Source organism: Adiantum capillus-veneris, chromosome 20 (assembly GCF_014529385.1).
Source record: "Adiantum capillus-veneris isolate H3 chromosome 20, ASM1452938v2, whole genome shotgun sequence".
Lineage (NCBI taxonomy): Eukaryota > Viridiplantae > Streptophyta > Polypodiopsida > Polypodiales > Pteridaceae > Adiantum > Adiantum capillus-veneris.
Window position 1 is genome coordinate 152355945 of NC_140950.1, and position 13838 is coordinate 152369782.

The following is a 13838-nucleotide window of genomic DNA, read 5'->3' on the forward strand; positions in this document are numbered from 1 at the left end:
ATTTCTCCTCCATAGTCAATCTTTGTTTCCCACTAGATTTTTTCCTTTGGTTGAGCCTCTTAATAATTCAAGCAAGTATTTTAAATTTCCCGTTCATCTTAGAGTAAACATGAACATATAAAATATATAATAAGATATCATTCACGTTTCTTGACGTCTCTTGACTTTGTTCCTAGATGTTTAAATGTCTCATTCATATTGGAACACACACACATATGCACACACATCCACATGCATACGAAAGAGAGAGAGAGAGAGAGAGAGAGAGAGAGAGAGAGAGAGAGAGAGAGAGAGAGAGAGCACGGCTGATCAAGTGAATCTCTCGTCAAGGTTATTAGATGCGGTAGTAGTATATGGTTCAAGAGCAAAATGTGGGTGTACCTATCGAACATATCCTACAAGTAACCCTCCCCCCCCCCCGCTGCCCCCAAAATTAACCAAGCCCACCAAAGACTCTTAGAGCCTCCTCTAATGTTCCATTTTTGAATTCATCTCTTCAAGGGCATTCCCATTATACGCTATGCACCAAATCCAAGTTCACAAATAAGAATGTGCATTGTTGCCCATCTAAGAGGTTTAATAAGCTCATAGACGGTTTTAGCAAGCACAAGAATGTGACCCCAATCGCATGCCATGAAAGGTGGCACCCTCTTGATCACTTAGATGCAGGAGCTAAAACGATCATTGACAAAATCTTACTTTTGGCATAAATTTTGCAAATCTAACCATATTTGAGATTTGGGAAATGCATCAAATTCCTCATGATAAAGTGCATTGGTGATGTCAAGATTGATCTTTTTAGATTTTTATGATAGTGTTTTGAAAATTTGGATTTTAAGGGTTCTTAAAGAGTCACTCCTCCCAAGCCCCAGTAATACTTCACTTTTTAGCTAATCACAAGATCCCCTTTAAACCCTTTCAAACAACCCTTCAAAGTTCTAACCCTTACAAACTTAAAACTTAATGGACTAATGGAGCATTTAAAATCAAATGGGGGGTCCTACTTGTAGTAATATCAAACATCCATATTATGTCTTAGATTAACTCTAAAGTATATGAACCAAATCATATCCCTCCACTTCATCACATGCCACATTCTTTCATAGTGATCCATCAAAGCTCCAAACTAATGTGGTAATGCTTCCTCTTAATGGTCCCATAGCCCAAGAATCCCTATTTGACTTGTCTCCTACCAACCACACCAGAAACTCCAATCCCCAAGTAAGACTTTCCAAGACATTCGAAGTCTGAGCAACACCAATCAAAACTTTCTCAATAAAAAATATTCAAAAAAACATTTGTATGTGATATCTCTTGAACTCTTGCTAATGTCTCTTGTCCCCACCTCTCATATATCATGCAAAGGAGTGAAAAATAACATGATCTCTGAGAGATCACATATGTGTGGCTATTTAAATGCAATTTTATCAACATGAAAGTAGCCACCCACATGCATATTCAGACTCACAATTAACACAATCATCAATCAAATTTTCATGCACATAGAAAAGTGTGTGTGTGTGTGTGTGTTTCAAGACCTCCAACAAAGCAAAAGATATCTTCAAAACAAATATTACAAATATGTAGATGTCCACATCTGAAGGGTATTTGTGCATTTTGTGTACATTGAGAGACCATGTGTATTGATCTTAAGAAACAATAGAGGATTTTTCAAGAGTTGACCTAGTGGTAAAGGCGAGGGTTTGTAAGCGTGTCCCCTATGGTTCAACCCTTGTGACATGCAAGAGTTGGTGTGGGCACAATCCCGTAAAACTACTTGATGTGAAGCATCAGATTGCTAAGAAAAGAAAAGGTGAGAGGTTTGGTTGAATTTAAGTGCTAAAACACTTTCATGAAAACTTGTCTCTAAGACAAATTTTCTTTGAATGAAACTTCACACAACTTTGAAAGTTCTTGAGTTGAAACACTTTCATTCAAGAAATAAGCCATTTTAGTAGAATAGACTTTTCTTGCACAAAAGACACTCACATTGCACAAAGGGACGCGTTATGTTGCTTGAACAAAATAGTAAATGTGAAGAGTTAGGAGAGAAGAGATTGCAACACGGGGATATATAGGACTTGCTTGGTTTTTGCTGTGATCGATAATACTTGCTCACCATTTGGTAGAGCTTCAGTCAAGATTATTAGAGTTCTTAGAAACCTTTTCTTCCAAATTCCTAGCTTGATTTAGGCATATATGCAGACCGTACTATGGGCTATAATCTTATCTGAAGTGCTTCATCAAGGCTGGCGAGGCTACTTGAAAACCCCTGAAGATCACTCTTTTCTTCATGTAGATGGGTTTCTCTAATTCCATCCAAAACATGCAATAATACTCAATTTGTGGGATACTAATCTTCTGCATCACTCCTCATATCTAGCTTGAGGGATTACTTGCTGCTAGCCTCCTACGTAGTCACCTTCCCTTCACAATTTTCTCATTCCCGAAAAAGGTACAAGACAGTCTTTTAAAAAAAACCTGATGAATTGTCCCTAAGCACCATGGGTAATGAGCTAGGAGATAAATGGTGTTGAGGCTATCTAAGGGGCCCGGGATATGCAGGGCACATGCATGATGCAAGAACCCTGACATCTGATCCTCTGAGATCTAGAGTGGCCAAGCTGAACTGCTCGACTGAAGTGGCTCTAAAGAGACGATGAAAGCAATCCCGAATCTTGCAGTTAGCGCAGAGAGAGAGAGAGAGAGAGAGAGAGAGAGAGAGAGAGAGATGAAATGAAATGAAATGTTCTATTAACGTCTTCGAAAGGCAAAAGTGACCTATGAGACCAAACCTTACAAACTGGTGAATCTGATACCATGTCTGGGTACAAAAAAAGAGATGCCAAAGTGAAAAGGAGGTGAAACTAGAGGGACTCTTGCTGGAGACATTAGGAGATTTCGGAGGTCTTTTGGAAGAGAGAAAAATAAGCTCCTCCAATGAGAGAAGAGCTTACGTTACGTAGAAAAATAGATTGATATTAACAAAAATATAAAAGGTGTCCCTCTCCTCATTTAATAATCTAGTGGTCCCTGAAGACGATCACTTTCTTTCATTTAATGCAAGCACCTTTTTCAGAAGGTAGATGCAATGCATTTGATATGGCTTACATCATCACTAAAAGTCAAAAAGTCACAAGACTATCAAGTGGTGGAAAATTTTGAAACTTTTGCTACTGTCAATGCGTCCAGAACGCCCAAATATCCTAGAAATGAATGTCCAATTGCATCGCTCCGACATCCAAAGAGGCAAAAAATATCAAAAACCCCTAAAAGAACATTTTACTAACGGTGCGCGAGCAGACATTTCAAAATTTTGGAATGCCCCCTCGCGCGTCGTTAGTAAAAAGCCCTTTTTTTCCTCTTTTTAGGAAGCTTTTTGAGAGAAAAATATCAAAAAACCTCTAAAAAGAGGCTTTCTTGAAAGATAAGTGTCCAAAAATACTAAAAAGAGTTTTGTACTAAGGGCACGCAGGGGGACATTCTAAACTTTTAGAATGCCTCCTCGCATGCCTTAAGTAAAAAGCCCATTTTTTTAGGGTTTTTGATATTTTTTGCCTTTCCGGATGTCGGAATGAGACAAGTAGACATTCGATTTTAGGATATTTTCGTGTTTCGGACGCATTGGTGGTGTCAAAAGCCTCAAAATCTATCACTATTTCACAGTTTGTGACTTTTCAAGTTCCAGTGATTATATAAGCTTCATTGAATGCGCCGCACCTGCCTCTTGAAAAAGAGGCTCGCATTAAATAAAAAAGTGACCGTTTTCAAAGACGATTAGGAATATAAATCTACTTTGTAGAGTGTCTGGTTGTCTTTTTGGACGTACTCACAAGGTGCAAATGCATTTTAAAAAAAGTTTCTAGAGAGAGAAATACAATTTCTTACAAGGCCCTCCAAATGACCTCCGAAATTTTCTAATAAGAAGAAGAGTTTTAACGTCGTAAAAAACTATAGAGAGAGAGAGAGAGAGAGAGAGAGAGAGAGAGAGAGAGAGAGAGAGAAATGAAATGAAATGTTATATTAACGTCTTCAAAAAGACCAATATGACCTATGAGACCAAACTGATACAAAAGTGGTGAATCTGTTACAAAGTCTGGGTACCTTAGTACTAAAGTACTAAGTGTGAAAAGTGTGAAAATAAATGTGAAAAACTAAATACAAAGTATTGAATAAACTTCTTAGGAGCATTCTGGGTGTCTGGCTAGAATGCTTCTAATCCTTTGTTGTAGTCTCCTCTCGTGAAGTGTGCTTCTGCATCTCGATCGTGGTCGTCTTGATTTCCTAAGCTCAATCACCTTGTCAATGAGGGTGCCTTTGATATGGATGTGGGTACTCCTTTGTGCTGGCTGTTGGTCTCTTGATTCTCCTTCCCGTCCTGCTTCTCTCGATCCGAAGAAATCTGTGATCTGCCTCTAAGGCTGTACTGCTCTTTGTCTTTTCATTAGATTATCCCTGTGCCGATGTATTTCCAGTAGGCACAAGCCTAAGCATCTTTGATCTTGGTATTGCATGACTTTATCTAGAGGTCCAAAGCCTTCTTTAAATAGGCAATGGAAACGCCCACGTATCTCATAGTATACGGTGCAATGGCATATGTAGTGTAATTCTGTCTCCGGCTCCATTCCGCATAACTTGCAAATTCTGCTCTCAGGTGGGATTCCCTTAAATATGCCAAATTCAATTTCCAGCTGGTGTGAGGATGTACGAATCTGACCAATAGCACATCTCAAACCATGAGACATGTGGGTATCCATGTAGCTCGGGCGAGTCATGTAGAGAGAGAGAGAGATGCTGCTAAGAACTGGAAAATGGATGGATGAGCTAGCTTGGTGTTGAAGAATTAGGGCTGCAAATCGACAAGGGTCTACGCATTAGAACTCAAGGTGTAATATAACCTCAAAGGGAGGTTGAACTATTATCCTGATCCTGGAAGAAGGTGAATATCGCACCAGTACTGTAGACCTTAAAATCCAGCTGTACAAAGCTTTTCCGAACAAGCGAGGACAAGATCTCAATGTAATGGTACAGAAACAAACTTGCAAAGCAAAAGGTTACAATCAACTATTTGTAAGAATCACCAAAGCAAAATAGTACACTGGCTTTTTGAAATTGGCATGTTTTTAGAGAGAGGCTTCAAGTAAGAAACAAGCACGTGCAATGTGCACAATATTTCTTTTCGAACGGGCAATGTGCCATGGAAATCTGCCACGATTTCTGACTCCTGTAACGTGATGAAAAAGAAAAACAAGGTATTTTATTGTACACTGCATAGATTGCAGAACTCTTTGACCAACCAGAAGCAGTTCCCTCCATCTTGACCGTTCAAATGTCCCTTCTGATAACTCATAGCTTATTCCCTTAAGGATCACCATGCCCTTGCTTAAATAATGTGGTACATGGGATTCGGAAGCTTGAATGTCCTTGTCCCTGGTGCAGGTGCAGTAACATCGCTCCATTGATCTCCCAACACACTCATTATTTGGTAGCCCTGTTTCTCAATTTCACTTCTTTTCCTTGATTTGTAGGCTTGGATGGTACCTTCAGCGTCATCAGAGGACCTGCAAGACAGAAAAAGTAACAGAGAGGGATGAATCAGTAGACAATGATTAGAAGGCAACCATTGACTCGCATTCAGCTTGCCCTACCAAAGCGAGCCACTCAACTTCCACTGACAAATACGAAATGCCTGAATTTGAAGTATAACAAAAGCAATTTTAGGAATGCAGACAGCTACAAGAGAGCAGGACAATGTTTAGCATTATGATGACATTACTGCACATACTATTGCCCATCAGCATTGCGTAAAAGAGCGCTTGAATGGCACGCACTCTCTTTTTTCTGCAGCTTTGCAGTCAACCTGATTCCCACTAAATTTCCATCCAGAGATCCTAAGTCAAATCCCAAATTTTGCATTTCCATGCTGTCCAAACCTTTCATATGCAGACTAAAGGGGCTATTGACAGTATCAAATTTGGTCCAAGATTTTGGCAATCAGCTTTACTAATGGAGCCCTGCCAATCGCCATGGCGTTATTTACAACTCAGAATCACAAAAACACAAGTGAGGTTGGAAAGCAGGGGGTCTTGATGTCATATCCTGCCACATCGCAACTCTTATCACCAAAAGAGTTCCTTCTGAGAGACACTCCCAACAAGTCAACCAGGAAGCAAACATGAAGTACAGCATATGAATACAATTTCAAAAGAAACCTTACCGTAAGATCAAGGATGTCCAGTTCTCAAAACCACTCTCAAGCAAGTTCTTTGCAGTGAGATCAAATAAACTTTCTGGTCTCTCAGAAATGAAAAAAATGCTCCAATTTGCTGCACGAAGTTCGCGGTATAAATCTCGTACTGGAAGGATTGGTGAAACTTGGGTTGTGCTCACCCACATAGTCGACCTTGGATCCATGAGTCCCTTGGAGCTGAGACATAAAAAAAACCTTGACTATCATAGATGAAAGCCTAAAATTATCAGCTTTCTTTTAGGTAATGAAATCTGTGCATATAACGTTTTCGTGTGTGTGTATGCATGTGCGCATGCACATTGCGTACAATCACAATCAAAACCTTTTGGACATTGGAAACTGCCCAAAGTAAAAAGCTTCAGGATGCTTTGAAGATACCATTGAAGGTTGCTCACATTCTGTGACTGATTTTGGAAACACATCTGAGCATATCCATTGGTATGTCTCTTGTCCACAAGGAACTCCTTGCAACTCAAGAGTATTCATCGGAGTGCTGGCCTCAAATGACTATTGCCTAAACCTATTTCTTCTCTCGAATAATGTAACCACGGTGCCTGATTGGGTAAAGAATCATGGAAAAGTTCCTGTCTTTTCCTTCTGCTCAGCATAGACAAAAGGATTGGCACATTTTAGGCATGCCTTGCAATTTTCACCCAAGATATCTAGACGAAAGCTACATCCACGGATGGCTACTGGCTGCAATACTTTGGAGTATGAATTGGTTTGGTGGAAACTGGGTGATAAATATAATGCAGTTCCCTCCGAGCAAGAAATCCTCTTTGGAGGCGTATCATTGGGGTATTTCCTACGGCTTGTTCTCTTTTTGAAGAGCACCAAATTTCTTTGGCACAATGTGTACTAAGCATAATACAACCATCACCCTGCAACCTTAATGCATTTGTTTTTGTTCTACAAACAAAGCAGGCATTACTTTTATACACCCTGCCAAGCTTATTGTCTTTGTCTCTCGTTGCTTGGGATAGTGCTTTCCATCACAATGATTTGGAAAGCCCTTTTGGCTGTCAACAATTGCTCTTACCTCATTATGCTTTCTGAATTTTCAATTAAGTTTGCTACAGTGTCTTGAAGAGAATCTGTCATGCTAGAAATATTCTCATGTTCCAGAATACTTGCACAGATCCATTTGCTATCTCAAAGTTTTTGCTCGAAAAAACTTTGCAGACCTCCATTGAAATATCAGCCCTTTGGTCTATATTACATTGACATTCATAACCATAGAAACATGCCTTTGAGGCAAATCCACGTATGTCCTTTGGAGTACAATACTGACAAGACCATAAAAGTAGATGTGACGAGCAAATTTTTAAATCCTAACATAAGCTAAAGACTGCAAAGAGAAACTGCTACGTAGTACCTACCACCCTAATAGAGGCAAAGCATAGCCAAACTAGTACGAAGTTGAAAACTTGACAGTACGCAACCTTAACTTCGTTGCTTGTCCAAACAGGAAGAATAAGATCATCGCCGTTACCATGCATAGCCTGGACAACAGCTATGGCATCCCTACTCACATCATCAGTGCCCAAGAGTAGTTGTAGGTTTGCACAATGAGTTCAAGATTAGAACAGTGAGTTCATGATTAGAACATACTCTCTAAAGACCAACAAACTAAGTTGCTATCACACTACAGACTCGGCCATGATAAGGTTAGCACTTGCCAAGTAAGAGTAAAAATACTAAACGCGCTAAAGACATAAATAACAAATTACTGTGTTACTAAGCTAAACAATAAGTGGGCTTTAAGCTCCCCACTTTTATTGAATTTATTACTAATGTCTTGAACACTCCAAAAGAAGAATAAACTTTCCACATTGCAAATATGAATGAACATTTTTCATGATCCTTTTGAATGAGATCCTTTCTCAACAAGTAAAGAAATAAGATGGCATGACTGAACAACAAAAGCAGATTTACTTAAACAAATACAAGAAAATATAAATAGTTGCAAACAAACAACACCATATGTAGCAGAAAGAGACGTGTTCGAAGAAATGTGAGGCATACAGATAACATTTAGATTGGCATACACCATTTCAAGGCATTTATCATAGATATCTACTAACAAGACCAAGAGAGTTTGAAATATCTTTAGGTCTAAAACAGCACAACGATCACCATTCATCATATAGTTAAGTTCACAATTTTTCTTATGATAAATTCCTCCACTAAAGAACTTGAAAGCATTAAAGTTTCATCTTATGTTTAGTGGTGGCTCCACCATCTCCTGGCAACAGATTAGGGAGGGCTGTTTTATGGTTGTGCTCGGCTGTATTTCAGATAGACATACCTCTTCTGGTGGTACGAGCCATGTATGCGACCACAAGGTAGGCAGGCATGTGTCGTTTAGGTTCTGGAGTCTTGAGGTTCTTGAGGTTTTGGAGTCTTGAGGTTCTCGAGGTTCTGGAGTCTTGAGATTCTCGAGGGTCTTGAGTTCTTGAGGGTCTTCTTTAGCTTGCAATCTGTGTTAAAAAAGGATCTTCTCTTTACCCGAGCTCTTCTCTTTCCCACGGGCGCACCCCTTGGCGGCCTTGCACTCACACCAAGGTTTCTTTTTCCCACCTCACGTCGATTGGCCGACCGCTAAGTGCACGGTTCGCTCTCAATGAGTGAAAAGAGAAACAAGGGGAGGCTGGACAAGCCCTTCTTTCTTGGGTTTCCAGTCACTTTTCAAAAACATGATTAGGGATCGACACGCCCAAGTGGACTTGGGTTATGTGCCACCGCAACAAGCAAAAAAAAATTCTTGTGGTTCTTGTGGTTCTTTCCTTGAGTGATACAGAACACTGCCAAAGCTTTGATTTCAATGTAAGGTGTAGCAGAAGTGAATGTTGAACTTTGCTCAAGATGAGTGCTCCGAACTGTGCTCAAGGGTTCCTTTTACTTACGGAAGGGAGAGCCTTCCGTTCCTTTAGTGAGAGAGTGCAAGTGATCACAAAGAAGTGGATAAACACTGTGAATGAAGGTGCATGAGACTGAGAGATAGAGAGAGAAGAATACGACACTAGAATGTTGTCAAACCCTCCTCCAAAGGCCCCACTCTCTATGGCAAGAGCGGTCTACATTGATTGCACAATCTCTACAATGCTTGGACTTGCCGACGATGTCGATGACAATGAGGATGACGACAAGACGAGCTGAAATCTGAAAACGCTAAGGGCTAAAATCTGCAAATCTTTATCTGATGAGTTCTGACTCTATGTTGGTGACGATGTCGATGGCGACAATGCGACGATGATGCGCTGAAAACGCAGATACTGGAATCTTCTTTTTCCGGGCTGAATCTGCAAATTACGCAAGATCTGACCGTGCGGCGAGGATCTGCTGCGGGAAGGTGAGATCTGCGAGGTTTGTGGGTTCTACTGCGATGTGTCTATGCTGAAAACTGAAAGCGCTGGTGCTAACTGAGGTTCTGACACGATGAATCTGCAAACGCTGAGTTGCTCTGCTGATGCAAAAACGCTAGGCTGAATTCTGTCTTGCTGATGCAAGTTTGCTAACGCTAGGGCTGATCTATGATCTGCTGTGAAAACGCTAGGTCCTACTGTGTCTTGCTGTCGCCAGGTGGATCTGCAATGCAAAAACGCTAAAGGCTCTGCAAGGCTAAAAACGCTGGTTGTTCTTGTGGCTGAAAACACTAGGAGTTCCGCCCCGGGGGGGGTCTTGTTGAGAAGGTGCCTGATGAACACAACGTTCCTGCTGCCTCTTGTGCCAGATTTGCTAGCGCTAGGTTTTCTTATATACTTCACTTGCTAATTTGTCCTACTTAGTTCACAACAAAAGTCACTTAAAAATAATAAGCGAAAAATGTCAAAAATAGGGAAAATACGTCTAGCACCGTAAAAATGCTCTTGATAGGTTTTGACTGAAATCTGATGATCATGCTGTGTGCAACCAGAGGATATGCATCTACTCTAAGTGTCTGGACATGCACGGTCTGCGGCGAACAGACTCACAAAAGTGCCAGAACAGTTCCTAATCTAATTGAATTGAACCCATGTCATAAAGTAGCTTGTCCACGTACACATAGGGTTATATGTGCACGTGACAGTCAACTAATGTCACACGACCCTCAATTGGATTAATTTCTGATTTGATAGGCGTTCCTCCCATCGACACAGCCAATGAACCATGTAAAGCTATGGGAAAAGTTAAAGATCGAGATGCCCTCGTCCTCTTTGATTCAGGCTCCATGGAAAATTTTATCTCCCCAGAATTAGCTGCAAGATTAGGTATTGACGAATATGCCAAAGAGACACAAATTGAAGCACAAATGGCTAATGGAACTTACACGTCATCGACGCCATTGATCGACCACTTCGGCTTCAAGTTCAAACATTTGTAAATCCAGTCGACTTCTACACTATGGATTTGGGAGGATGCGATGTTCTATTGTGCATGCCTTGGTTTTACAAGTATCATGGCCGATATGACGCAAGAGAACGAACGATCCAATTGAAGCACAAGAACAAAGTTAGTGTTGGATTTTAATATTCCAGCTACTGGTGTTGCTTGTCCTGTCGGCCATAGTGTAATTCCAAGTTCCTGCGCTATGTGTCTTTGCCAAAAACCAACCAAGGATCACTTCTTAAGGAAAAAGTGATTTTGACCCGGCAACAAAACCAGGAAATCGGCTTGTAGGGCGGTAGATGTAACAAACTTGGACACTTCAAGTCAAGATTCTATCGCGACACGGTAGAGATTCACTTCAAAACAGTTCACAGTTCACAATTGATTCGACACGGCCCGACGGAGTTCCGTGCCTAGAGATACTGGCCCCAAAGACTGGCGCCCCTTTCGGTATTTCTTTTTGTATTAATCTGTAACTCAAAGTACAAGGAAGTAGGAGGGTCTCACTCTCAGACTCTGCGTCTAGATGCTCTGCAGAGTGGGAGCCCTGCCCACTTATTTATAAGTTTACAAGGGATGCTAAAAGCAGAGCCCCAAAAGCTTCAAAATCAAAAGCTTCATTTAAAATCAACTTAAAATAAAGCAGTTTATCCAAAAGCTCTCCCAAAAAGCTTGCATAATTTTCAACCTGCTTTTTTTTCGTATAGCTGTCGTACAGTCCAGCGCAAAAAGCGGAATTCCATACATAGCCACGTCAGCACCTGCCAACGGATTTTGCGGCGCGTTTTACGGGATCTGCCACGTTAGCATTGCTGGGGATTTTTCTGCCAGCCGGGGAGTGTGGGTGTGTCCTCATTGCTGGGACCCTTGTCCAAGGCCACGACACATCATCAGTTTGTGACATCCTCCCCGCCCTCGATTACGCCTGCAAAACAGACAGAAGCCATAAACTGTCTTAGAAGACACTGACTGTTAGTACCGACGCATAAGGAACACACATCTAGCACACGTACCAATCGACAGTCACATCACAGGATATCACATGACAAATCACATTCAAAATTCATTCGGATCTCAGACCATGATTTATTGGCAACGCAATTAGCAATCGCATCTAGATCCACTCAGGACCTCATAGATGCTCGATTGACTAATCCCTATTGCAACCATGTCTGTCGAGATTATTCGGACTAAAATGCTGCAGTCATTTCGTCTATCAGTTCCTGCACTTAAACAAGTCAAGAACAAATCAGAATCATATTATCAGAAATTCCAATTCATAAAGTCATACAGCAGAATACTGTTAGCTCACAGTATCCCTGAAACTCAAAAAGACATCAGTGACTTTAATATCAAAAATCGAGGCAATTTGTTGACAAAGGAGCGGAGCAACTCCCCTCTTGTACATACCCGCTGCACCAGATTCCGCCCAAGCTGCGTTCGGGGTTCCATTTAGAATAGACTATGCTAATCCAAATGGTTCAAGGTAAAGATTCAGAATTTGAGGAGTATCTGCTAGGTCCTCCTCCATCCACTTCGCATCCAATGTAAGATAGTTCTTGAATTTAACCAAGAACCGCCTTATCACTTTACCCTTAATCTTTTTGTCTTTATGTGCCAATATCTGTTCGAGAACAAGGATCTCCTCGTTTTCTTCCACTTCGGGTTGCTCATCAGGCTCTCCATCTTCGGGCACATCGCCTTTAAAAGGCTTCAAGAGACTCACATGAAAAGCATTGTGAATCCTAAGTATCAGGCAGCTTCAGTCGAAAGGAGACATCATTTATCTTTTTGGAGATCTAGAAAGGTCCGTAGTATCGCATAGTAAGCTTTGGAAAAAGCCTCTCCTTTCCCTTTTTCTTTCTCAGGCGTGCCTTCTCAAAAACATAAGAGCACCCAATCGTTCTCCTTCAATTTCAAATCGCGACGACGTCGATCTGTACCTTTTTCTATCTTTCTTGAGATTTCTGCAAAGGCTCGCGGACCTTGGCAAAAGTCGTGTCCAAGTCACGAGTGTAATCATCTTATCTTTCGTGCTTAGGAAGGGTGGAACCTTCGTAGCACCTTCAATAATCTCAAATGGCACCTTCCCCGTCGAAGAGTGTATCATGTTATTATAGGCAAATTCCACCAAAGGTAAATACTTTCCCAATTGAGTCTTCTGATCCGAGATGTAAGACTTCAATAAATCTAGTACCACTGAATTAGCAATCTAAGATTGTCCGTCAGTTTGCGGGTGAAAAGATGACGAGAACTGCAACCGCGTGCCAATGTTCTCTCAAATAGCCTTCCAAAACAAACTCGTGAATATGGGGTCCCTGTCGGAGACAATCATCTCGAGCATGCCATGTAATCTAAAGATCTGGGCCACAAACAATCTCGCTAAGTGATCCGGCTTGACTGTTTTCTCCACTGGAATGAAATGAGCTTGCTTGCTAAATCTGTCAATAACAATCCACATACCATCGTGACCACTCTGTGTTCACGGGAGATCGAAAATGAAATCCATTGCAATACTTTCCCAGGGGCAGGTGGGTATGGGTAAAGGCTGTAACAATCCCTGTGCTTTACACCTGCCAAACTGACCTTCTGGCATACCAAGCAATTGCGCACAAAATCGTCCACATCCTTCTCGAGTCTCGGCCAAAAGAAGTATCTCTCTACTCCTTTCAAGGTGGTAGCAATGCCACAGTGACCCGTAAAAGGTGGACAGTAGCATTCGGTCATAACCTTTTCCCTCAACGGCTGTGTAACGCACAACATGGTTTTCCTCATCAAGTAGCCATCCCACATGGGATATCCCGCTACTATCTCCCCATATTCACGAGTTTATTTTGGAAGGCTATCTGTGGCATACTGATCGACCATATCCTCGAAGCTCCTATAGCTACGGCTTCCGAGACAAAGCATCCGCCACCAAATTCTTATGTCCCTGCACATGGACAATCTGGAAGTGAAATTGTGACAAGATGTTCACCCACCGCATCTGCTTTTCCAAAGGCTGCTTCTGTGACAAGAAGTAGCGTAAACTCTGATAGTTTGTGAAGACTGTAAAATACGCTCCGAGTAGGTGATGCTGTCACTGAGTAAGAGCAAGGATAACCGCCAAAAGCTCTTTCTCATAAATCTGTGCTAGACAATCGGCTCTCGTAAGCAATGACATGGCCCTCTTGCATTAAGACCGCACCCAGACTACAACCACAAGCATCACAATATACTT

General features: G+C 41.3%; 1 protein-coding gene across 1 annotated transcript in view; it reads right to left on the reverse strand.

Annotated features, from left to right (window-relative positions):
- Positions 1-5052: 5052 nt before the first annotated feature.
- LOC147433418 (acid phosphatase 1-like) overlaps positions 5053-13838 on the reverse strand; it is a 77030-nt gene continuing 68244 nt past the window's right edge. Inside the window, exons 3-4 of the mRNA XM_086492984.1 lie at positions 6218-6427; positions 5053-5561 (exon numbers count right to left, since the gene is read on the reverse strand). Coding sequence (XP_086349110.1) covers positions 5384-5561; positions 6218-6427 — 388 coding nt within the window. The 3' untranslated portion in view covers positions 5053-5383. The remainder of the gene's footprint in view (positions 5562-6217; positions 6428-13838) is intronic.